A 26,878-nucleotide genomic window follows, 5' to 3' on the forward strand; every position below is an offset into this window, starting at 1 on the left:
AGTCACGGACAAATGGTAATTTATATTATATACTAAAAGAGGTTTATGTAAGATAGATATTTGGAATTATTATTTTATATATATATATATATATATATATATATATATATATATATATATATATATATACACACCTGGGTTATTTTTGTGTGATGAAGATAAAAAGTAATATCAGTGGTATATTTAGAAAAGTCTAAGGTCTAGGTTTATATCTATATAAGGAAGCTGTCTGTTATTTTATTTTTTGTGTTATTTCCGATGACTCATGGAGAAAGGTGAGATTTAATTAAAGTATGTACGTGCTCCCACTCCTTTTTGAATGGGTAAATCAAAGTAATACACTGACAACTTTTTTTTTTACATGTTCGAAATACACATCAATATCAAGGACTATCTGCTCCTTTATTTCCAGGTGGATCAACAACTAATGCCTACCATACACTGGAGGCACAAGTTGCATGACCACAGCTAGACGTGTTTTTAGGTGCCCATCCTGCTCCTGATGCAAAATATTACGTCAGACTTAAAAAATATGTAAAAATGTTAAATATGTCTGCAAAAACACGTAAGATAAAGGCGTCAAATGTCGGCAGTATTCTTGTAATTTATGCATGAATATAATCCATAGATATAAACTGTATTTGCGTACATACTTTACATATTGGATTTTGTCACCTCAGCTCACTGCCATCCTCCATTGATTAGCTGCATTATTTTAGCGCTGATCGATGGATCAGATACACGCAGAAATAACAACGACTCTGATTAACTCCACAACTCCATCAGTTTCTCCCCACAAGCCAGTGGAACCAAGACTTTGTCACATTTTTGCCGCTCTGCAGAGTCTCCTCCATGTTTACTGTCTACCTAGTTTGCTGTTTCCTGTTTGGTGCTCGAGAACTTCTGGTAATATTAAGTTTGATTTGTCCGAACGTCAAATGAGAAAAAGACTGACTGAAGCTTTACGACCACCTTACACCAAATGATCAAGATCACAAAAGGGCGCACCAACAGAGGTTAAACTGTGATGACTTTATTCCAACATTGTAAATGTGTCTGTGATATTGAAATCACCTCAAAAGTTTTTTGGTGCAGGGCCGTTGCTGTATACTTTAGTCCTTTCTCACTTTTCCATCATCACATGGTACTACATTATCACTTTATAATGCATGTGACAATATAATATATAAAATACATGTGTAAACCTAACCCTTTTACAAGGTTTGTATTTTTGGCACACATTTCAGTCAGCCGGAAACATTAAAAAATGAGCTGGAACTGGCTTTAGCTAACGTACAGAGTTATGGAGGTGGTCTTAACCCATGTAATGGCAACAAGAGTCCGGCAGGGACTCGAGGCGGTCAAGAGGACGGTCTAGGTTCAGACCCCTGATGGTCGGGCGCTTGGTCTTGCACTGGTTGAACATGCCACTAAGTGAAGGTTTGTCTCTGCCCGGCAGCTGCTGCAAAATGTATGGAAACAACATGTGTCGACTCCATTTCTTAGCTAACGTTAGCTAGTGTTGCAGACTGTTAGCACTGTAGGCAAAGATACTGTATTATAACAAGATGGCCCACCTACAATATACCCCCATTGTATGAAATGGTATACATTTCCGGTCTCCTAAGTAGGCGTTGTCCCCCGTAGCCCAATTAAAGACGATGGAGAACCACCAACCTCGCTTGGTTATCATAGATTAGCTGGGCTGTAATAACTCAATAAACGGTCCGTGAAAAAAATATTTTTTCCAGCGGATATCTTAGTTACAACATGACTGAGCTAGCAAAGCAGTTTTGTGTTGCTACGTGTGGTATTTATTCAGTTTTGGGAAATCAGTGGCTGCAGCTGACAGGGACAGCTAACAGCAGCAGCAAAGCTAACATCAGGACGTCATCTGTTAAAAGCCTCCCGTTGTCGGATACGACATGAAACTACTCCAGTTAGCTCAATCATGTTGCAACAAAGACATCCGCTGGAAAAAAATATTTTTTAAATCCAGTATCTTTGGTGAAACTGCACTGATTTCAGCACCAAAGAGGAGCTATCTGTTGCCAGATCTCGCGGGAGTGTGTTGTTGAGACAGAGACAGGTTTTGAACAAAGTAAATTTTCTCCTGATTTGTCTGTCTGAAATTTGCCATTTTGGTGTCGGTGTAAAGACTGACGTACGCAGGGACTCAAAAGCAGACTCGTGCACAGTAGAATACACAAACTTGTCCTTTAATCTTGCCAAAGTTGGTACACAGGAGATCAAACAGCGGAGGCAAGGGTACAGAGACGGCAGGCAAAAAGCAGGGTCAAAAAAGGGTAGCAACTGGTCAAAAAACACTGGAACGCTGTCACAAAGGAACAAGACGAACTGGCACAGAGGGGAGAAAACAAGCAGACTAAATACTCTACAGGGAGGGGAGACAATGAGACACAGGTGCAACACATTAGGGGCGGGGCAGGTAATCACACAGGTGGGAAAACACGAGGGCAGGAAGTGAAGGACCTGAAATGAGACAAAAGGTGAGTTTCAACATAAAACAACAAAGATAAATGTGAAAAACAAAAAGTAACTTAACTAACAAGGCGAGGTGTGACAGTCGGAATGTTCTGAAGATATGTGGCTTGTGATAAATGGGTCCAATATTTGCTTCCGTGACTATGGGGTGAAAGAATCGGCCATAATCTGTAATCATGTAATCAAGTCAATGGACTCAGTACCTGCTGTTAGTCTCCTAAAGGGGCGTGGTGGTCGCGAACGCCACGTGACACTGATACAGGAAACTGACTCGCAGTGGACCGTCTTGGTTTATCCACTGTCTTTGTTGTAGGGGAGCTGAGGAGAGGCATGACACTTGGAAACGTGCTTAACATCACATCATTTGGATTTCCTCAGAGAATTCGTCCTGAGCCCGTTACGTTACAGTAGACGTCAGTCCACAGGCTGTTATAGGCAACTGAGAAAAGTAGGGAAGGTTTTAGTTTTTAAATTATGTCACACCCTGTTCACTCATTATCAATAAAACCAGTTAACACTGGTGAAAGGTCACAGCCAGCACTTTTAAATGATGATACTGTCAACAGTGACACAGTGTCTGATGAGGAGCAGTTGTGCTCAAACCGTCACCTCGCTGTGATAAATAAGTGGACATTGGAGCCCTGCAGAGTGCGAGCTATTTATTTCATGATGTGCTCACTTTCAGCTCAGCGCCTGCCCTGTTTGGTTCGGATGTGCGCGTGTACTCCTACTTGTACTGTCAACAATGACACCCTTGTTACTGGATGTTAACCTGCTGAGGCAGTCAGACACAAACTTGACTCCACTTTAACACTCGATTGGATGTTACCACATGAAAATAATTACTAATACAGAACAGCTGCATACAAACATAATTCATAGGCCACTGGGTTGTTCTGTAACTGTGGCATTTTTTAAAGAGGAGATTGGTTCAACACAGGGAGAGGTACTGTCAGCTGGCAGCGGAGCTTCACAGCCCATCAACACTTGTGTGGTGCAGCAGGTGAAAGATCTCTCACATATGCTCAGGCCTGGAGACAGGAAGGTGCTGAAGAGGTAAAGGAGAGTTAAAATGTGTAACTGCATGTTGCATAGTGTCACACACGGGCAACAGTGTTTATTACCATAATAACGTCATAAAAATCGATGCTGCTCGAGTCTGACTCGAGCTGTGAAAATGTTGCCTTGAGAAACTTGAAGGCTCAGCTCGTTTCGAGAACTAAAAGCTGAGGATCAATAAATATTGAAAAATGATGTGATGTGCATAGTTTAGCTTTTTTCAGCACTGACAAACTTCTTTGAATAATTAATACTTTAAGAGTTTTGTGATGTTAGACACTGCAGCATGATTCATGAAGTGAACCCACGTCACAGATAGCACTTCTATGTTTTGTTCTGGAGGGACAAACTATGTATTTTTAGTCATTTCTCACCTGAGGAGACAATATCCAGTGCTACAGCTCTCCAGGCAATATTTCTGTCTTACCACTGTCTTTATAATGACTGTGGGTCACACCTGTGTAATCGGGATATTTCTCAACCTCAACAACTAGTTTCTCCTCATCCATTCGACACACACGAGGGACAGCGATAGCTAAAGGTGAAGAGTTGCCCTACCATGGGAGCAGAGAGGAGCTGCAACTGGAGCTGGGATGTACAAGCAGGGAGTGAGTGGGGGGAAAAGTTTTTTCTGTGCCGTCGAGGCCAGAAATAGGACAATAATGAGGGGCAGCCAATCCTTATTCTGAACTGGTCAAATACTGCCGCTTTGTCAGTGATTTCGATGTCAGATACCTACCTACAAAGGCACCTTTCACAGCGATATGATACACCTCTGGGTGGCATAAGTTTGGAATGCAGCCGGGTGTTGTCAGCTTGTAAAACATCTGGAAAGTCCCTATAGAGCAGGTGGAATGGGGAGCTGGATAGGTCAAACAAACCACCTGTGACCCTGCTGTTTGCTTCAGAGTGAGTTTTAAGCCAAAGCATGATGCTTATTTTTCTAAATCTAACCATGTAATTTTGTTGCACAAGGAAATTAACAGAAAATTAAGGTGTTTTACTGACACTGTAAGTGTATTTTGAAAAGACACACTGCATGTAACAAGCGAAAATTGTCACGCCAGAAATAGACGCGCCTGGAACATCAACAACAGATGCAGGAAGGTACCTACTGTAGTGCATAATATTTAGGCACAATAGCCCACTGACAAAGCGTCAATCATTGGCGATTTGGGATGAGAACGCACTGCAGTGAGGATGTGTCGGCATGTATTTAAATCAGATATCAAAAACCTCAGTTCGTTCTGTCATTTTTCTGAGGTCTCTCTTCTCTTTCCTTTTGCAGACCTTTCTACATCTACAATACAGATTCGTGAACATTTGTGATGAGTCAGTTGAAAATTTTCATCCATTCATTCATTTTCCGTAACCACTTATCCTGTCGGGGGTCGTGGGGGGCTGGAGCCTATCCCAGCTGGCATTGGGTGAGAGGCAGGGTTCACCCTGGACAAGTCAGCAGACTATCACAGGGCTGACACATAGAGACAGACAACCATTCACACTCACATTCGCACCTACGGACAATTTAGAGTCACCAGTTAACCTGCATGTCTTTGGACTGTGGGAGGAAGCTGGAGCACCTGGAGGAAACCCACACTGACACAGGGAGAACATGCAAACTCTGCACAGAAGGGCTCCTCCACCCCTCGTTTGAACCAGGAACCTTCTTGCTGTGCGGCGACAGTGCTAACCACTACACCACCGCGCTGCCCGTACGATGCCAGCATTTATTCTGGCAACTGTCTTGAAAGTCTTCATCATAAGACTTCTCATTCAGGTTGTGTTTAAAGTGCACAAAGGAAGCAGCTTTCTGTACATTGATGTAAAAACCTTGAAGCACAGAACAAAGCAAGAGGTTTTAATAAACCGTGAATACACCAGAACGGCACCATCAATGATGGAACACTGTGCATCCAACATGATTCACAGTGAAATTTATTTTATAAGACGTTGTTTTGCACATGTGCCTCCAACTGAAATATAGAGCTGAGCAAAATATGACATGGTTCAAACCTGAAAGACCAGAGACCTGATACAAAAACAGAAAAGTAGGTCAACATCGAAAAAAAAGAGAGAGAAGCCATTAAATGCAAAAAAAAGTATGAAATTTTATTTGCTTTTGTCTGTGCACACAGCACAAGCACTAGGAGGCATACACAACATAAAAGGGAGGCTTGGAGTAGCAGATACTCAGGGGCACCACATACCAAATAGTTTTCTTTGAAAATATCTGTACAGGCAGTTTTGAATTGATAAGCAGTACAAAATGAATACATTTACATAAGCTACAAATTGTGCCTGGTTGCGACTGCCAGATGCTTTTCAAAGTCTCTCTGTGCGTTACACTCCTCACATCCTGTGTTAGCACAGGACACTGTGTGTGTAAACCAATGCTTATGAGAGATGATTTTAAAAGGTCGTTAGATTATTTACCGGTCTTCACGTGCACTGACACCTCTCTTCCACCAAATTAGCTCTGGTTCTTGAACTGGTTCTCAATAATTTGTGGAGCCTTGGTGCTCTCTTATGAATGTAACTGGACTGGCTGGACAGGAAGGAGACAAGGACAACTGCTGGCTTGCTGACCAGGGGGTTTATTCTCTGTGCATAACATATTCAAATTGGTACAGCAACTTCTCACGACCAGCTTTCCACAAACCAAAAACCAAAGTGTCAGGCCAGAGCAGTTTCATGAACAAGCCCTCGTTAGCTCCAGTTTCCATCAATGAGGGGTGCTACACAGTGCACAACTGAAATAAACAATAGTTAGCAAAGTCACAGGTTGCAAACCTTTTTCTGTTTGTACAGATGTTATTACCCAAATAACAAGCCTGGACCAACTGTTAATAATAATAAGACCACTACACTCTCTTTAATGTTTTCGTACTTGACTTCCCCGTTGCTTTCTTCTCCACCCTCTCTTTCCAACCTGTAGAACATAACACGCCCACTGATGTCCCACTGATGTTGTCACGGTTTGCACTTTTTGATTCAGAATCAGAATCAGAAAAGGATTTATTGCCACGTATGTTTTCACTTACGAGGAATTTGCTTCGTTTTTCTGGTACATACATAAAAACCTACCGTAACTTACCATTAAGAGTCATCAAACACCCTCTTAGTACTGGGTTGGACCCCTTTTGCCTTCAGAACTGCCTTAATTCGTGGTGTCATGGATTCAACAAGGTGCTGGAAACATTCTTCAGAGATTTCGAGAATCTCCCGTTCCACCACATCCCAAAGGTGCGCTATTGGACTGAGATCTGATGACTGTGGAGGCCGCTGGAGTACAGTGAACTCATTGTCATGTTTGAGATGATTTGAGCTTTGTGACATGGTGCGTTATCCTGCTGGGAGTAGCCATCAGAAGATGGGTACACTGTGGTCATAAAGGGATGGACACGGTCAGCAACAATACTCAGGTAGGCTGTGGTGTTTAAACCATGCTCAGTTGGTACTAAGAAAATCTCCCCCACACCATTACACCAGCAGCAGCAGCCTGAACCGTTGATACAAGGCAGGATGGATCCATACTTTCATGTTGTTTACACCAAATTCTGACCCTACCGTCTGAATGTAGCAGCAGAAATCCAGACTCATCAGACCAGGCAACGTTTTTCCAATCTTCTATTGTCCAGTTTTGGTGAGCCTGTGTGAACTGTAGCCTCAGTTTCCTGTTGTTAGCTGACAGGAGTGGCACCTGGTGTGGTCTTCTGCTGCTGTAGCCCATCTGCTTCAAGGCTGGACATGTTGTTGCTTCAGAGATGGTCTTCTGCAGACCTTGGTTGTAACCAGTGGTTATTTGACTTCCTGTTGCCTTTCTATCATCTTGAACCAGTCTGGCCATTCTCCTCTGACCTCTGGCATCAACAAGGCATTTTGGCTCACTGGATATTTCCTCTTTTTCGGACCATCCTCTGTAAACCATAGAGACGGCTGTATGTGAAAATCCCAGTAGATCAGCAGTTTCTGAAATACTCAGACCAGCCCATCTGGCACCAACAACCATGCCACGTTCAAAGTCACTTAAATCACCTTTCTTCTCCATTCTGATGCTCAGTTTGAACTTCAGCAACTCGTGCGGGAACTGAAACGTAACAGCTTCCATGCTGGTGGAAAAGGGGTAATCTAGGGCAGTGGTTGGTTCTGTAGTATTGTTGGTACTGACACACAAAAATTGCAAGCTACTGAATGTACTGAATAAAGGAGCTGTATGTCAGGTTTCAGCAACAGCAGGTTTGGACCTAACACAGATTAAAGATGAAGAACCTGGCAGGAAAAAAAAATAAATAAATCAATGATTTATTGCAACAATTATTCATTAGGAAAGGCAGGTAACAGCAGACAGGTAGCAGGTGGCAGATCCAAATCCCAAACACTTGGAAAACTACAGCTGGAATAATTCTCAGTGTGTGAGATGACAAACTGACAGAGACAAAGGGGAGCACGCAGATGAGGGAAGGTGGTAACGAGGGACGGGAGACAGCAGGGCTGATGAGGAACAGGTGAACCACATCAGGGCGGGGCAGACAGTCACACAGGTGGGAAACACAGTAGCAGGAAGAGAAGTAGTTTGAAATGAGAAAGGGGAGTATTTAAAATAAATGAAACGTAAAGTAAGAATAAATGACAAGAACCAAAGAAAACAACTTCAGCTAAATAATAAAATGCCCCTCACTATTAAAACTGACTCTCAGTGGTCTGGAAAATTATGTAAATTACAGTTATATGTTGATTGGCAATTAAGAAAGTTCATAAGCACTGAGGGGAAGTAATTGCAAATGGCATAGCTTTAAAAAGAAAGAAAGAAACATAAAAACATCTCCACTGGTGATCTGAATCACATTACATCACTTCTTTCTCCACCAAGAGTAAATAAGAACATTTATCTTTGGCCAGCTGCTGCAGTGCCAGATCTGCCTCATAAAAATACGTTAAATGGCCACGAAATCTGATAAAGTCATGTGCTGGCATCACAGGAACAATGTCAATGCAAAGTCAATGAGGATCATTTGTTGTGGTGGAGTATAAAGAGCGAGAAAGTCCACATAGGGCGGGTGGAAGGGCTGATAGATCGGTCACACATGGACTCTAAACCAGGAGATGTTGTTGGTGTCCTGTGTGAAACCAAAAGTCAAGGTATTTACATGACTTCACAGACTTTATGCAACTATGTAGAGTACATAAATGAACTTAGGCTCATATGTAGTTATTTTAATCAACCACGATCTTTTCCTAAACTTCAACAAGTACTCTATTTTTATGTTTTCTAAACCTCACTATTGGGGCTTCCAAGTAAGTTCAAAAACAGCCGCTCCTGTCTTCGGTTTTGATGATCCAGGTGCTTCGATTGATTTTAGAGTTGACTAATTTGCAGGAAGTATGAAGAGTTGCAAGATGACGCTATAAACTGACTGTCTTGACTGTTGCATTAAAAAAAAAAAAAAAAAATCCCCGAACGAACATTCTCCAAACAGGCCTTCACAAAAACAAAGACTTCATCAAACAATAAAAACTAAGATTAACCAAACACACGACAGTTAAAGACTGTAACCCTGTGGCGTCTTCCACGCTCCACACTCACTTCAGCACACCTGCTTTTAATTAAAGGTTCCTGAGATGCCAGGTCAGGTGGTGCATTAGAGCGACTCAAATAATAATAGGAAACTAGAAATCCTAGAAATGGCTCTACCACTCACCAAGTGTTTTTCTTTCCCTAAACCTAACGAAACTGCAACAGTGATAGGCTTTGCATTGGCATTGTTTTCGTGTTGCTAGCACGTGATTAAACACATTTTGTGCCCACCACCTGTAGTTGTCAACGGGCCGAAAATATTACAACTTGAACCGAACTGACCCGTGTGAGCTGAAGACTGAACCCGGTATGTCCAACATCATCACAAAAAATACTGCGCTTGAGCCTAACCAAGCTCAACCACCACCCAGAAAGCACTAGTTGGCTTCTCACAGACACACTGGCTGTGTGGCTGCATGAGCTATGCACATCTCCAGTGGAAAATGGACCACGCTCGGTGTATCACCGACTCCCAACACTGTATTTCCCAGCCAGATAAGATGCTCAGGGCGTGAGAAAGAACAGAGAGCCCAGTATGGAGCCTGGCTGCTTCTTCTCCTCTCTGTGCCTGTACTTTTTAAAATATTTTTTATTTATTTAAAAAAGCCAGAGCCCTACCTATCCTGACCAAACAGCTCACATTTTTGGCCTGAACACAGTCTGACCCGTCAGGCTTTTCAGGACCTGTTGTGCTCGGGTTAAGAAGCCAACTGCCATAACTTATGACCTCACTGTGCTCGGAGCCGTCCGGCAAGTTTTAAAGTAATTTCACTTCTAACAGCATGATTAATTTAAAAGCCCATAGGTCAGTGGTTGGGGGAATTTTTGAGGAATTCATCCTTTCTTCAAAAGCCCTTTTATTTCTGGACATAATTTAAGTCAACTTTTTGGTATAACTGTCTCTAAATATGTGTCAAATTTTTCATCCCTTCATAGCTATATTTTAAAAAGACGAAACAAGCGACATACCTTTTCATGTGTCACTGATGACCTTTGCTCATTGGACACTATATGAGCGAATATTCCCTCTCCAGACCCCAACAAGGATGTAGTCCCTCACTGGCTTCCAACCTGCAAACACCATTAACAATGTTGGACTTTTGATTGCTGCTAGGCTGCCACAGTCTTAACAGCGCAAGACCCTGTTTACAGATGCTGAAGTCAAACCATTTTACCAAAGAGAATTAATCAATATATTCACTTTTATTATTAAATTATACATCTATACAATAGATCCTTAATAAAACTGCAGCTATACAAATCATTAAGAAGTAACCACGCGATATTACCCATTGCGATATAACCAAAACACTCTGAGAGGTATGTATTCATTCACTGGTAACTGGAGATCTGCAGACTATCACATCTTGAGACATACTTAGATAACAAGGACATGCACAGATGGGGCCCAGAGCGATCTAGACCCTGTCTTTTGACCATGCCACTTCCCTGTGTCGCTTTCAGTCACATAATCTATAGCCAGATAGAAGCGGTGGGGCTCCAGGAGGGGCGGTATTGTTTGTCAGTTTTTTCCATCCATCTCTCAATCCATGTCCGTGAGTCCATCAGTGCATTGGTCCAAAAACTGGAGTCAGAGTGAAAAGTCTTCACAACTGTTGGATCTCTTTCGTTGAAATTTTACAGACATTTATGATCCCAAGAAGACGAATTATAATGACTTCATTCATTCATGAAAGGATGCTCTAGAAACAATTACCCAGTCTGTCAGCCTCAGATTCAGCGTTCCTTTGGGCTCGTGTGAAGCATGTTAAGCTCAAAGCACAACTGATGCTGACAAAGACAGCTAACCTGCCGAAAGCAGCTGAAGCCAATAAGCTAAATCTGTAGAGCTGATTTTGAAATGTGTTTGACCACCTGCAGGTCAAACCTTTTCCCCCTCTCGTGGTAAGGATCTTAGAAAAGCAAAGTCTCCATCTTTCGTCCATGCTTTAATTCTTGTTTCTGATGTGTATTACAGGACCACTAAAGTTGGCGCTAGACTTTTTGCCTTGTTAGTGTGTGTATGGATTATTTTTTCTTAGGATCAACCAGTGTTAGATGTTTATAAAAAAGTTTTCTGCTTGAAATAGAAAACACCACTTATCCCTGTAATCCAGATAATAAATAAATAAATAAACAAATCATGTCAGGTGACATAGTGGCCTTTCTCTAAGTTGCAAAAAGCTCTAAGCACTGCTGGATAGCGCTGCAAAAAAAAAAAAAAAAAAAAAAAAGACAAAACAAAACTTTTGTATCAGTACTTTTTGAGTTTAATACGCACCAGGTCTACACTGTGATACTTCACAGTTTGAGTCCGACCTTCTTCTGTCCACTTGACTTTTTTATATCACAAAGCAGCGCATCCACATAAAACAGTTCGTGTGATATCTAACAAATTAGCGCCCCAAGAATGGTGTTGTTACGTTAGGTACTTAACATATAGTTATGTATTTAACGTTAAGTATCATAGATTAGGTTCAGGAACAGAAACATGTTTGGATGTTGTAATGTTCGGTACCTAACGTAATGTAAAGTTACATACTTAGCGTTAAGTAATGTAGGGCAGGTTTAGGCAAGTAAAGTTACATCTATTAGATTTAGGATAAGAAATGTGGCCAGGTATCATCATGTTATGTACTTAACATAAAGTTACGTACTTAACATAATGTACTTAACCTAAAGTTACATAGGTTAGGATTAGTGAAGTAAAGTTATGTAGGTCAGGTTTAGTAAAAAAGAAACATGGTTGGGCGTCATCACGTTACGTAACTTAACACTACTTAACATAAACCTATGTACTAAATGTAATGTACTGTAATGTTAAGTTACACAAAGTAGGTTTAAGAAAGTTTAATAGGTTAGATTTCGGGAACTAAATATGGTTGGGCATTGTCACGTTGTGTACTTTACATAAAAGTGCGTACATGACGTAACATACTCAACATGAAGTTACGTAGATTAGCTTTAGGAAAAGAGACATGGTTGGGCATCATCATGTTACCTACTTAATATAAATTTATGTAGGTTAGGTTTAGGAAAGTAACGTGGGTTAGATTTAGAAAAAGAAACATGGTTGGGTATTGTCACGTTATGTTGCGTACTTAATGTAAAGTTATGTAGGTTAGATTTAGGAAAAGAAACATAGGCATCGTCACGTAACCTACTTAATATAAAGTACATAGGTTAGGTTTAGGAAAAGAAACACGGTTGGACATTGTCACATTCTGTACTTGACATAAAGTTACGAACGTAACGTATTGTATTTAACATAAATCTACCTTAGGTTAGGTATAGGAAAGTAAAGTTATGTAGGTTAGCTTAAGAAAAAAACATGGTGATGACAAACCTTAAAATAACTTAAAGTTCACTTGGTTTCACACGAGACGTGAACACCGGTCTCGCGGGTAAAGTCCTGTGTTTGTTTGACCCATCCATCTCTCCAACCTGCCTCCTTATGCGGACTTTTGCTCTTTGTACTACTTCCTTCTTTACTCCCGTACTTAATTCATGTGATCGCAGCCTTCACAATTACATGGGTTATACTGGGTTCACTAGCTAATGATTACTTGGGTTATATACGGATTCTGGTGCATGACTTTTTGTAGGTATACGTACAGAGAATGAGAACTGCCTGCACCCAGCTAGAAACTGAGATATTGCAACCTTAAACAGTGGTACAAACTCACTCAAGTACTGTGACAAAATGTATTAGAGAAGGTTGTGACTGACACGTTGACCCTGGAGCTTGCCTTAGCTGCACAAGCACCGATAAACTTGCTGCTGTGATTGTTCCATACTACTGCAAATGACTTGCATGCTGGTTAAACCAGTTTCTGTTAGTTGCTGAGCTCAACACTTCCTGTACACACCAAACTGCTGCCCATTTGCCAAAGAACACCAAAGATACTGCTTGGGGAGGAATGGTTTGCCAGATTTGTTACTGCATGTGCTTGTGTATATGACTGCTTTGTATTTACTGAAATATGATAATCCTCTCCGTCAAAGGGTGTGTCCATTGTTTCTTTTATTCGGTTTTTATGTCATTCTGTAGGTTCCCAGTAGCGTTCTCACTAAAATCCAAACATTCAGACTTCGGTTGAAGTTTGTTTGAGGGCCCAAATACACAAAACCCACATCAAAGAACAAGTGGTGACGAAGGCTGACTGTTGCATCACCTCATGTTGCCTGTGTCTCAGCCAGAACAGTAAACTTGCACGTACGTTCTGCGCCTGCGTAAGAGGAAATAACTCTCAACGCCAACAGGTGGCAGTAGTCTGTATTCATCATTCAAAAACGGACACCTACAGGATGGTTTCGAGATGCTAGTTTGCCAATTAGCACATTAACAACATAATACTTGATAGTTACCGCGCGCTGGCAAACAATGACACAAAGAATTACGAACTTTTCCACCTAAAGATCTTAAATGGCTAAATAAAAAAAAAATCTTAACTCATATAACAAGTTTGTTTTGATCTCACGCCCTCTTGATTCTCTTCTTGTACACTGAGCTGAACTGCCAATCAGAGTGAACATGCTAAATTAGCCAAAATATGTGCTAGCTAGTGCCAATGGTGCGGGACACTTCGCAAAAACTAGAGCAACAGATGCTAATCGATGGCCTGACATTGACCGATGGTATGCCAGGGCCTTTATCATCAACATGCTATTCCCTAAGCCCTTCTATAAACATTTTCCCACGTGACTTGACCTAGGTTTTCACATGATGCCGTTGCTAGATATAAACTAACCCACCTGATGTGCTTCTTCATGACTGAGCCGAACCTTTTTTGAGAATTGCGTGTTAATGACCTTCCAAATTGGCTACATTCCTTTAACACCCCAACTCGAAATGGAAGCTAAGCAACATACTACTGCGGATGCTATGTTCGCTCAGATCTGAAAGTCAACAAATTAACAAATCAACAAATTAACCAATAGAGGCAGCGGTTGATCACAACTCCCGTGTTCTGCAAGGTAAAATGACTGTTTTTGCCAAAGGAGTCTGGTGGCTTTAAGGAGAGCGATTTAAAGGCTCCAGTAAAGTGGAGAAAATATGACACTGACTGTAGATAAATACTTGAAAAATATCTGAACCCTTTCAGTTATTATTATTCCTTCGTCACCACGTTTAGCTAACAGCTGAGTGGGCATTTATGTTTTAAAAACCCTGAAAAGAACGCAGATGGACCCGCCCTTTAATTTCCTATTTCTGTTACTTTCATGACACATTATACACAAGCGCTTTGGGTTTTTTATGTACATGAAAAAATAACGCACAAGCAGAATTTGCACACTTAAATAAAATCCATTATTTCCTAAACTGTCCGCTAAAAATCCCCTCCAACTAAATGAAAGTGGTCTGAATGGTGTACAATGCTTCTTAGGGACAAGACTCTAAAGTGCTGAGGAGTTACGGATTCGTAACGTATCCAGTTAACAGAAGATTACAGGATTTAGGTTTGTCAATTTCCATGCTACTTCAAACAGTGCAGTGAAAAACAACCGAGTGAAAGGAACATTACTAAGAGTCATTACTGATGGTCAACTGGCAGATGTTGCGCATGACTGGGAAATTCAAATTTCCTTTTATTCTATGTAGAGTGGGTTGCAGAACTGAATGACAATAAGCTCCTCTCTATGTAAATGCGATTGCTTTTGTGCAAATCACATGAATAACTTCTAAAATGTTCAAATAAAAACTTGTATGCAAATTAGGCACTCATACAGTATAGGCAGTATTGTCCCCATTTCTTCTTCTACAACATTCACCACCACTGAAAAAACAAAGACAGCAGCGAATGCACGCATATCTTACAGGCCTGGCCTACATTTCCTGACTCGTAAGTACAATTTAGTGAGTCCCACTGTACTGTGGAAGAATTCAGCATTTGAGGGTTTCCAACATAATGTTTTGAGTTGTGCGCATTCAAGATGGACAGCAGCTTTCGCTCGTTGCACTTGTGGCGTCCCGTTTGTCCACCCTGGCGAGACATTCATCTTTTGCTTTACACATTTTTGCAACGACAGAAACCACAGCAGCTTGATTCTGACAGTTTCACCAACATCAAATACACTAACAGCTGTAAAGATTCAGCCCACTTGCTTGTACTGGAGCATTACGAGAGTGGACTACAGGCTACAGGCGATTTGCAGTGTTCCTGGAAGATTTCCAGGGCACGGAGATGTTTTGTTGTTAGAAATCCTGCAGCAGCGCGTCCACCTGTTAGTCCTTTATAAGAGAGAGGTAAGTTTGTGGCTTGGGTCCACAGAGTGCACACTGTAGTCAGATGTAGTACTCCTTCATGTTGTCCCTGATTGAGTTGTGGAGGTGCAGCTCTGTCCTGTAGTCCGTGTACATGCTGTGTCTGTTCTCCTCTTTGATGCTGCTGCTCCTCTGGGCCCGCCGCTGCTGGTAGAGGAGGCGGCTTATCACAGCCAGAGCGCAGACAGCGATGAAGACCACCGCTGTGACCACACCTGAGAACACAGCAGGGGAGACACATTAGCAGATACCAGGGGACAATGCTGCCCACCGGGGCCGTCCCCATTAAGTTTCTTCTGACCCTGACCCAAACCGGTTACAGCAATTTGCTTTGACTCATCTGTGCAAAAATTCTTACCTTTGAACACAAAATGCCGTCCTTGGATTCAAAGTACAAAACTCGACATCCCACTCATTTTTCAATTTTCCTTATATTAGCACGGCGTTCAAGTAAAAGTCATTTAATGACTGAAGGAGGTTCTGTTAGTGTATTCAAATTGTGGTTTTATTTGTTCATGCTTATAATGTAATTGCAAATTGAGTCCTTGATTGTTTTGTGTTTACTTGCATTAGAGAAATTCTTCTATAACAGATGATTGCAGAAAATCTAGGAGTGATTAAAATATCTAAAGCTTACTTATAAAACTAACAAAAAACAAGGTTTTAAATGAGCTGTAAACAACATTCAGAGCAATAATACAGGAGCAAACCACTATTTCCTATGTAAAGATACAGTGAAGTAATTGCATTCCTGAGTATAACTTTATATCATAATCATCCATTGGTCTTTGCTGCTGTTTTAAAGCTTCAAATTTAACATTTTGGCCGTTGCCATCTTGCTGTTTTTGGAGCCAGGAGTGACCTTATTTGTCAAAGAGGGAGGAGCTATGAAGGAGTGAGGCATGGGTCTGACTCACAGAGTGCAGCGACACCTCGCAGACAGCCTGTCACTCAAGCAGCCCTGCTCTTTAACATGTGTAACTTGGGGCCTTAGTGAAACTTAAACGGGTACGTTATAAAAAATTAACCCCTCGTACAGTTGTCATAAATGTTAAAATTAGACATAGAGACCAAAACTGTTTTTGTAGCAGGCTGTAAACATGTTTATTTCTCCTGTAAAGGTGGGCATTTTAACATGAGGGTCAATGGGGGTTGACTCTGTTTTGGAGCCAGCCTCAAGTGGCCATTAAAGGAACTGCAGTTTTTGCACTTCTGCATTGGTAGCGCCCACCCTTCAGTCTCCCCCTGGTTAGTCTCCCGTAGCCAGACCTATCTTGACAGTGCTAGAGAAAGGTCTGAAGCAAACATAATCAATCTGCCATGGTGAAAAAAAGCTCTAGCTTGTTTGTATTTCTCGAAACCAATCACAAGCGTCTTTGGTGGCACAAAGCCAAGAATGCAGCGTCAGTGTCCTTGTAAAATAATGTCAGCGGTAAACTTGTTTCGGTGGAATATTATTTGCTCATGTCATTAAAATGGCTGATTCACCGCAAAAGAAGAGGTTGCAGAAAACTCAGAAAAGATGCTGCTGCCACGGTTTAAAGATGTGACAAATAATCTCTGACTGGCCGTTTCACAAAATGGACCAGCGTCGGCCATTTATCTGACAAACAAAAACATGCACGCAATAATACACACCACAGACTTTAAGGTTAACACAATGCAGCTGGTAAAGTTCCATACTGTTCTGCAGTTTTTAAAATGAAGCACATGTCGCTATAATAAAAGGTCCAGAAATTAGACAGGCTTCACGGAGCTGATTTTTATAAATTAAGAAATGCCTCCGTCTAATCCTCCATCCTAAAGGAGGAGTGTGACATTTTGGGAAACACGCCTGTTCCCTCTCTTGTCAAGAGTTAAGATTAGAGGACTGATACCAGTCTTAGTCTCTACAGTATAAATAAGTAGGATCATTAACTTCCTGGAGTCTCCGCCGGTTGCCAGGCAACACGTACACTTTGGTTTTTGGAATTGAACAAACAAGATAGAAGTTGTAGATTATGAAGCTTTAGAGCTCAGTGCTGGGAGGTGGATGTTGTTACCACTGGGCAGAGGGGGGGCAGCTGTTTTCTCTGCCTCCTGTCTTTATGTTAAGCTAAGCTAACCAGCAGACCATCCCTTGAAGGAATAATTCACAAAATGACTGTTAGTATATCAATTACTCTGCCTGTGTTACCTTGAATTCTGTCTATCCCTCATACCATCAAGTTGGACAAAGAATCCAAAAAAGACGAACACTGTTTTTGGATTCTTTGTTCACTGTAGAGGCATGCGAGTCTTCTTCACAAATTCAAGGTAACACGGGGGAAGTAACTGATATACTAACGGTTATTTTGTGGGTAAAGAATTCCTTTTTAACAAGCTGACATTGTTCATTGTGTGGCATGTGGCATGGTGCCTCGACTGGGCTCATGTTTATGATCACACTAAAACCCCTTCATTCATTAGCTAAAGTGGGGGGGGCGATATTTTGATTATACAAAGTGTATCACAGGCTTGTTTCATGTGGGATATATAAAATGACTCTAGTAAACATAGAGTATAAATCGTCATGTCACTTTTTAAAAGCCCTCCGCTAACTGCTAACAGTTGATCTGAAGATTAAAGGTCATAGCAAAAACATCAACCCACTTCCTGCCTGAGACAAACCAGGTGCTTCAGAATAACATTGCCAATATTTCTGCTTTGATTTATTTCATTATAACAATACTTTAACTTTATTATAATTGTAGTTTATTTAACTTTATTTTAATGATAGTTTATTAAACTTTACTCAATAGTAGTTTATTTAACTTTATTATAACAGTACTTTATTTAACTTTATCAAAACAGCACTTTAACTTTATTATAACAGTACTTTTACTTTATCAAAACAGCACTTTAACTTTATTTTAATAGTAGTTTATTAAACTTTACTAAATAGTAGTTTATTTAACTTCATTATAACAGTACTTTATTTAACTTTATTAAAACAGTACTTTAACTTTATTTTAATAGTACTTCATTAAACTTTACTAAATAGTAGTTTATTTAACTTTATCAAAACAGCACTTTAACTTTATTATAACAGTACTTTAACTTTATCAAAACAGCACTTTAACTTTATTTTAATAGTAGTTTATTAAACTTTACTAAATAGTAGTTTAGTTAACTTTATTATAACAGTACTTTAGTTAACTTTATTAAAACAGCACTTTAACTTTATTTTAATAGTACTTTATTAAACTTTACTAGATAGTAGTTTATTTAACTTTATTATAACAGTACTTTATTTAACTTTATCAAAACAGCACTTTAACTTTATTATAACAGTACTTTTACTTTATCAAAACAGCACTTTAACTTTATTTTAATAGTAGTTTATTAAACTTTACTAAACAGTACTTTATTTAATTTTATTAAAACAGTACTTTAACTTTATTGGAACAGTCCTTTAACTTTATAACAACTGTACTTTTTTTAAACTTTATTATAATACTACTTTATTTAACTTTACCGTATATACAGTACTTTATTTAACTTTATTATTGAAGTCCTTTATTTAAGTTTACTGTAACAGTACTTAACTTTATCACAATAGTATTTCATTTAACTTTATTGTAACAGTACTTTAACTTCATTAAAAAAGAACTTCAGCTAATTCAAACTCATTTTAGTTTTTTATTTTGTATTTAACTCCATCATAATGACACTTTAGCTTTATTATAACAATTCTTTATTGGACTTTATTATAACTGCGCTTTATTCAACTTTATTTTAAAAGTACATTAACTTTATTGTAACAGTCCTTTATCTAACTTTATTCAAACAGTATTTTATTTAACTTTATTGTAACAGTACTTTCTTTATGTTTATTTTAATAGTACTTTAACTTCATGATAACAGCACATCAGCTAACTTAAGTGATAACAGTTCTTTGTTTAACTTTATAACAGAGCTTTATCTAACTTCATTCTAACAGCATTTTATTTAACTTTATTTTGATGGTATTTCATCTGGCTTTATTATAATAGCACTTTAACTTTATAGTAACTCCTTTATCTAACTTTATTATAACAGTAGTTTCTTTAGTAGTTTAGTATTATAGTAGCCTACAGTAGTTTAAAAGAAGATTTCAGAATATTAAGATATATACATCATGTATTGTGATATAGCCTAAACATATTGTGATGTTATTTAAAGGCTGTAGCTTAAAGCTTGTAATTTCCACCCCAAACTCCAGCAGACAGCTTTAATCTTTTCCACTTCATGTAACTGTATTGTTACATTTGGGTTTAGCTCTAAAGTGCATTTTCCAAAATGTCAAACCACTTCTTAAAATTATTTTATTGGTCTCATACTGATCTGCAGATCAGCTCGGGGCATCTCTATTGTCAACAACAATGTGTAAATAGACATAAAATGCAAAACAAAGTATTCCCTGTTAGCAGGCGCACAGAAATCCTTCATCATCATTGACTTTAATTTAATTTCAGACAAGACTGCGCGAGTGGCAGTAATGAAAATGAGCTTTAGCTAAGACTGAGTTATCAAGAGACCAGAAAAAAGAAAAAAAAAAAAAAAAAAAGAATTAAGATGGAGGCAAATGGAGAGAATGACAAATAACAAACAGCTGGGACTCATTTTCAATTAAGCAAAGAAAAATAAACCAGCACAAAAGAGAGAAAAAACAGACCTGCTATTACAGCCAAATCCTTCTGGGTGCCGTTTCCGTGCTGCTCTTTGTCTTTATTTGCTGTTACAGTTTGATCTGGAGAGGCAGAAACACACAAATTAACAGACATTAATGTATGATGTTAATCTCTGGTTGTCACCTTTACCTGTGAAGTCTGTTAAACCTCACTGCTCTGGAATAACACTGAGTATTTTCACACAATAACCAAATTAAATTTAGCTTCACTTCCCTCTAACTCTCTGTATAAGCCCTGTAATAGCTTTATATTTGGTCTCTTTTTCTCTGTTTATCTCTCCAGTTGGATAAGTGAATTTAAATTTTCATCGACATCATTTCATCTCAATATAAAAGACTTAAGTTTCTATCCCTAATAGTGACGCTCAGAGCCGGGCGGGCAGAGTCTGAACTGCATTAAACCCTGGTCAGGAGGAGGGCACTGATAATGAAGGGTTTGCTGACACCACTGTTGGAGGAAGTACTCAGATCTTTTACTGAAGTTAAATTTGCAATACCACAGTTTAAAAACACTCCTGCATTTAAACTCTTACTTAAAGGAACAATGGGCCTCATTCACTAATATCTGCGCAGAAATGTTCTTACTCTCCGCAAAAAATAAGTACTTGCGCAAAATCACTGTCGGATTCATGACACGTGCGTACCGGCCAATTTTGTTCTCACCACTGTGCGTATGTTAGTAAATCAGAACCATTCTAAATTGACAGGCGCGTGTCCGCGAACTGCAATCAGCATACTACCACGCCCCCATTTCTCCATATAAGGAAACCGCTTGCCTAGAGTTGATTCATGAATGAAGGAAGCGGTTACGCGAGGAGAGAAGTAGTAAATTTCACAGTTTGTTAGAAGCGATGGCGCCGGGTCTTACAGGAATGCCATGGGTCACTGTAAGATTGTGGAGGACACAGCATGCCAGGATGATCTTGCACACCTTGTCAGGGGTATAAAGTAGTTTGCCACCGGCGGTATCTGATCCAAACACATCCAACGGCCCTTAAGCACGCCAAAAGTGCGCTCTACAGCGCGTGTGTGGGCGTGTATGTTATTATAGTGCACCTCTTGGGGGTTTCAGGGTTTGCGTATGGTGTCATCAGCCATGTTTTAAGGCCATTTGCCCGGTCACCCAAACAATATAACATTTTAACATTAACGGAATAGAGACTTACTGAAAATACTAACTTAAAACAATTGAAATAAAAGACTAGAACAAAAGATGCTCACCAACAAGCCATCCACTTCTCACAGCCCCTGCCTCCAAACGCATTCCCACTGTACTGTTTTGCAAAATAAATGAGTCGTGGGTGCCTCCTGGCCAGCGGGCCACAGCCTTAAGGATATGGCAGTCGGCATTACAGATCATCTGCACGCTGATGGAGTGATAGTTTTTCTGTTCATGTTATTGTTAATATTTTAATTGTCACAATGATGAGGGTGAACATGTGTCAATTTCATGGTAATTTAATTCATTTGGCCAATATATTAGTAAATTAATTATTTAAAAAAATGTTAATTAAATCTCTTTTTTATGAATGTGGTTTTATAGACTCTGCATGTACTTAAAAGGTATGTTTGCATTTTCTAAGTCAGTTCGGCCATCCTCATTTGTGCGTACGCATGGTCTGAGGCAGTTCTAAATGTTCGCAGAGTAAGAACAAATTCGGGTAAGAAAATATTGATGAATCCCGGATTTGTGTGTCAAATGATCGTACGCACAGTTTAAGCACAGATTTGTGCGTACACACTGTTTGTGAATGAGGCCCAGTGTGTTAGATTTAGGGACATTTAGTGGCATATAACAGTGAGGACTGCAGATTACAACCAGCTGAAACTTCACCTGTTTAGAATTTCTTCAGTCTTAATTGTTCAGGAGGTCTATAGTGAGAGGTCTCTTCCTTTCCAAAAACAAATGGACCCATATGATTTAAACCGGTAAAAGCACTGAATAAAGCAGTTTCACGGAAAAAACATCAGTGTTTTTCTGACGTTCTTGTCACAAAGGGGCTGATAACTACGGTGGCCAGTTCGAAAACGTGAATGGCCCTGGAGCCAGTGTTTGGTTTGTCTGCTCTGGGCTACTGTAGTAACATGGTGGTGCAACATGGCAATCTCGTTAGACAAGGACCTGCTCCCTATGTAGATATAAGCAGCTCATTCTATGAAACAAACAAAAATACAACATGTCTTGTTTTAAGGTGATTATTCACTAAAGAAAGTACAGTTTTTTATATTTTTTATTTGCCCACACATAAAACTGCAAAAAATCCAAATGGTAAAATAGAAAAAAAAAAATAAGGAACCACAGGCTCATACAAACGGACCTCCCCTCAACTTTAGGAGAAAAACTGATGATGACAAAAAAAAGGGGAGAAAAGTAGACGAAAGAAGTAAACTAACATTATACAGAAAAATTCAACAAAAGATAAATGACAACAGGAATGAGCAAGCAATGAGCAGTCAGTGAAAAATAATACAATAAAAACCAAGAAATACATATAACACAGTGCGGAAAACAAAGAAAAAATAAATTATATTAAATTTCTGCCAAGACTCTTCCTAAAGCCTCCACACTGGACCTTTAAATAACTGTACAAGGTATTAGCATTAAATATACTTGGTCTGACTCAACTGAGTTGCATCAACAAGAATTAAACTAAGATTAGTTCTAATCAGAGTTTAGAAAAACTAGATTTAAAATGAGTCAATCCACATTTGAAATTAAGCAGAGCTCTGTTTCACAATTTTAAACTAATCCCTGTTTAGTAAGTTCAAATTTATTGATGTTAAACAACATTAATTGGAGTTTAATCAATATAGAAAACCTTTGCTTACCCAAATTAAAATAAATAAACATGGTGCACGGTGTACAGACCTAGTAAGTAGGCTAGAAAATAGAGGGGAACTTAAGTTTCGGCTGCTCTGTGTCAAGTTCCTTGTTGTATTGTTTGATTGCTAGCTAAAAAGTCAGTTAGTTAGAAGCCTAATGTCACAGATTATGGGTTGGCAGAGAGGCTCTAACTTCTCCCCTACTTTCAGGACTGCTTTAAAGCAACTGGCAGACAGTCTTAATGGAAAACTACAGAGAAATTCAGCAGCATAATAAAACATACTTGAGTCTGTCCCTTAACTTTCTTAGAGGAGCTTGATTATTTGGCTCAATATGTCTCAAAAAAAGCAGCCATTTTAAAAGTTAAACCTCTTCCACTGGAAATTTAAAGTTAATACTGGACCACATTTGCAACAGAAAAAAAATGAGATTATAAACTAAACTGATGTTTAAAGAAAGGTTTAAATTGAATCTTTCTTAACTTAAGCAAGTTTTGAAGTCTGGTGCAACATGATTCAAAGTTAAACTATGATTTAATCATAATCCATGTTGATGCAACCCAGATTTAAACAAATACTATGCAGGATTCTCCTAAAAGGCAATGTTAAGAAGAAATCTGTCTCTAACATCACTTTTGACCCACTAGAAGTGTGTGGTGGCGTATCTTGCTCCCTGAATTGATCATTTTCTTCTTATTTTCTCGGGACCATTGTGCCCCCACTGCACTCAGGTAAGGTCTAAACTTTGTAAAAAGGTAGCGACCAGATGCCAGACTGTAAGCAGCAGGTATCCAAGAGACACAGTGCTGAAAAAATGCAATAGTCGAGAGGCAAAACGCCAAATGAGAGCGAATCTGGGTTTGGCTTTACAAACAGTAACTGACAATCCTGCACAGTATCCTTTGAAGTACCAAAAGTAAAAGCGTCTGGGACTTCAGCCCTGAATGTTTTCTCAAAAGCCCTGAACCTTGACGATCTATGAACTCCAGGAATACTAGCATGGATTCTGTCAACTTTCCTCCAACATCGTGTGACAAAGACAGGTTGCAAAATTAGTAAATTGTTGACGCCAAATTCCTACCTTACCTGTTAGGCAACTTAAAATAGTAACATCAGACAATCGTTGCCTCTTTTAAGGTGGCAGGACTGATAATTAGTGATCCCCAACATAAGCTGTGTCATGGTTTCAGAGTGATGGAGACAGTTGGAGAACAATTAGATACAAAACAAGATGTTGGCTCCACAGGATGATTTTTTTGCTTAGCAACTATCATGTTTTTCCCAAATAATGTACAGATTTGTGGGCATTCTTTCATCTGAAATGACTTGAAATAATAGTATATATAGCTATTGTAGAATCCCCCCTGCATTTAGGCTGAGCCCTGAATGTTAAAGAGTCTGGCTCCATCCCTGGTGTTAACACTCTAAATCTATAAACTACCTACAGCTGTCAGATAAATGTAGTGGTATACAATATTTGGCTCTTTAGTACAGTATAAAACAGCATAAAACAGAAATACTCAAATAAAGTGCAAGTATAGTACCTCAAAATTGTACTAAAGAACAATACTTGATTAAATGTACTTCCCCCACTGGCTGATACAGTTTTTAAATCTTGATTTAATCAGGCAGTCTGGTTGAGATTCAGATCTCTTCAGAGAGAACAAGAGGACAATCAGCAAAAACAGAAACACAATAAACAAGGAATTAAAAGAAACAGTTACAAGAATCATAAATAAACATCCAATAATAATAAAATCTCCAAGGGGAATTTAAGAGTCTAGTTTGAAGGAAGTTTGCAGTTCATGTTAATTGAAAGGTGCATGAAACAGTGCGTACCTGAGGGACGTCTAAGGTTCAGCAGTTACTGGTTCGTTTACTGTAGTTATTAGATTTAAATGATGAGGTAGTCTGGAAGCTTTAACAGTGGAGCTCTTTTAACAAATAACACGAGATGGACATCTTTCCTTGACTGTATGGACGTCCACTCAACCGTGTGATATAGACAACAATGATACATACATCCTGTCAAAGGCCATGTTCACATTTCAGGGTTTGATGCTCAATTCTGATCTGATCTTTCTGCCAAGACGATAACATTCATGTTTGAAGTGACCCATATCTGACAGTGTGAACGAATCTCTGCCCTGAAACTCCTCACATGCAATCAGTAATGTCACACATGTGCATTGTTGCATTTGTGAGACAGGCAGAAGGGCTGTTTCTCTCACGCCGCCAGACAGAAGCACATGGCCAATTATTACTCACAATGACGTCATCAGACCTTCCTCATTCTACATAGTAATTAGCCATGTGCGTCTGGTGGCAGAGTGTATAGCTATTTTCAGAACAATGTGCTTTTGTTTTCAGGATAATGAGCTGTGGAAAATTGACTTTTGTTTGGACATTTTTTGGACTATGGAGGCTTCAGGATTGTGAGCTGCTGGAACAATGGCAGAAGGGTGAGAAGACGAAAGAATAGAAAAGCCAGGGTTTCCCACACATTCATTTGTTTATGGCGGACCGCCACCATATCAGCATCTGCAGCCACATATTGATTTTCTATTTTAGGAGGTGGACCGTTCATTAGGAGCACTGTTGGAATGGATATTCCATGTGGTTATTCAGAGCACCACACTCTCAGAGAGCAGAGCACGGTGAAAGCGAAACTCAACCGTTCATTGCGTAATACAGAAATAGAATTCCCACCTACTACATTCCCATCTACAGCGCTCTCACTTCGTTTTTCCACCCTGCTTTAGATGAAACTGGCCGCATTCCCATGGTTTTCTTTCTTTCTTTTTTTGTGGTTAGGTTTAGGCAACAAAAACGTAAATATGTTATTTGAGTAATGTTAGTGCATGACGACTGTATGTAAATTGCATAATGTAACATTATAACATCATTGACTTTTGGTTTCACCCAGGACACAAATGCAGTCTCCTGGGTCAAAATCTGGTTTTGTTTGACCCATCCACCTCCCCTCCCTCCCACACTATACGTACTTTCTCGCTCTTTATACTACATCAGATGCTCTGAGTGTAAAGTATTGCTGTGGATGGGTTCAAACTGGTTTGGGGACCTCAGAACTGCATCTCTGCTTTATGCAGATGATGTGATTCTGTTGGCTTCATCTCACTGTGACCTCCAGCAGGCACTGGGGTGGTTTACAGCCGACTATGAAGCGGTCAGGATGAGAGTCAGCACCTCCAAATCTGAGGCCATGGTTCTCTGTCGAAACTGGTGGATTGCCCTCTTTGGTTTGGGGGAGTTCCTGGCTCAAGTGAGGGAGTTCAAGTATCTTGGGGTCTTGTTAAGGAATGAGGGTAGAATAAAGTGTGCGATGGATTGGTGGTTTGGTGCGGCTTCTGCAGTGATGTGGGTGCTATGATGGAACATCGTGGTGAAGAGGGAGCTGAGCTGGAAGGCGAAGCTTTTGATTTACTGGTCCATCTATGTCCCAACCCTCACCTATGGTCATGAGCTCTGGGTAGTGGCCGAAAGAATGACGTCGCGGATACAAGAGGTCTGAAAAGAGTTTTCACCATGGGGTGTCTGGGCTCAGCCTTAGAGATAGGGTGAGGAGCTCAGACAACCGGAGGAAGCTCGGAGTAGAGCCGCTGCTCTTTTGCGTTGAAAGGGGTCAGTTGAGGTGGTTCGGGAAACTGATCAGGATCTTCCTGGGCGCCTCCCGTTAGAGGTGTTCCAGGCATGTCCCACTGGTAGGAGGCCCCTTAGAAGACCCTGAACATGCTGGAGGGATTCTATATCTCATCTGGCCTGTGAGCACCTCAGGGTCCTCCAGGAGGAGCTGGAAAGTGTCACTGGTAAGAGGGACGTCTGGGGTGCTTTGCTTGGCCTGCTGCCCCCGTGACCTGGCCCCGGATAAGCAGATGAAAACGGATGGGTGAGTTTACACTGGAGTTAGCTGAAAGTCCAGTTGAACTCATAAAGATAT

At 39.9% G+C, this 26,878-nt stretch overlaps 1 protein-coding gene across 1 annotated transcript in view; it reads right to left on the reverse strand.

The window, feature by feature from the left end:
• Positions 1-9,957: 9,957 nt before the first annotated feature.
• Positions 9,958-26,878, reverse strand: part of cntnap5a (contactin associated protein family member 5a) — a 188,688-nt gene continuing 171,767 nt past the window's right edge. Inside the window, exons 23-24 of the mRNA XM_033617802.2 lie at positions 20,083-20,157; positions 9,958-15,622 (exon numbers count right to left, since the gene is read on the reverse strand). Of these exons, the coding sequence (XP_033473693.2) occupies positions 15,429-15,622; positions 20,083-20,157 (269 nt within the window). The 3' untranslated portion in view covers positions 9,958-15,428. The remainder of the gene's footprint in view (positions 15,623-20,082; positions 20,158-26,878) is intronic.

Source organism: Epinephelus lanceolatus, chromosome 14 (genome assembly GCF_041903045.1).
Source record: "Epinephelus lanceolatus isolate andai-2023 chromosome 14, ASM4190304v1, whole genome shotgun sequence".
NCBI lineage: Eukaryota > Metazoa > Chordata > Actinopteri > Perciformes > Serranidae > Epinephelus > Epinephelus lanceolatus.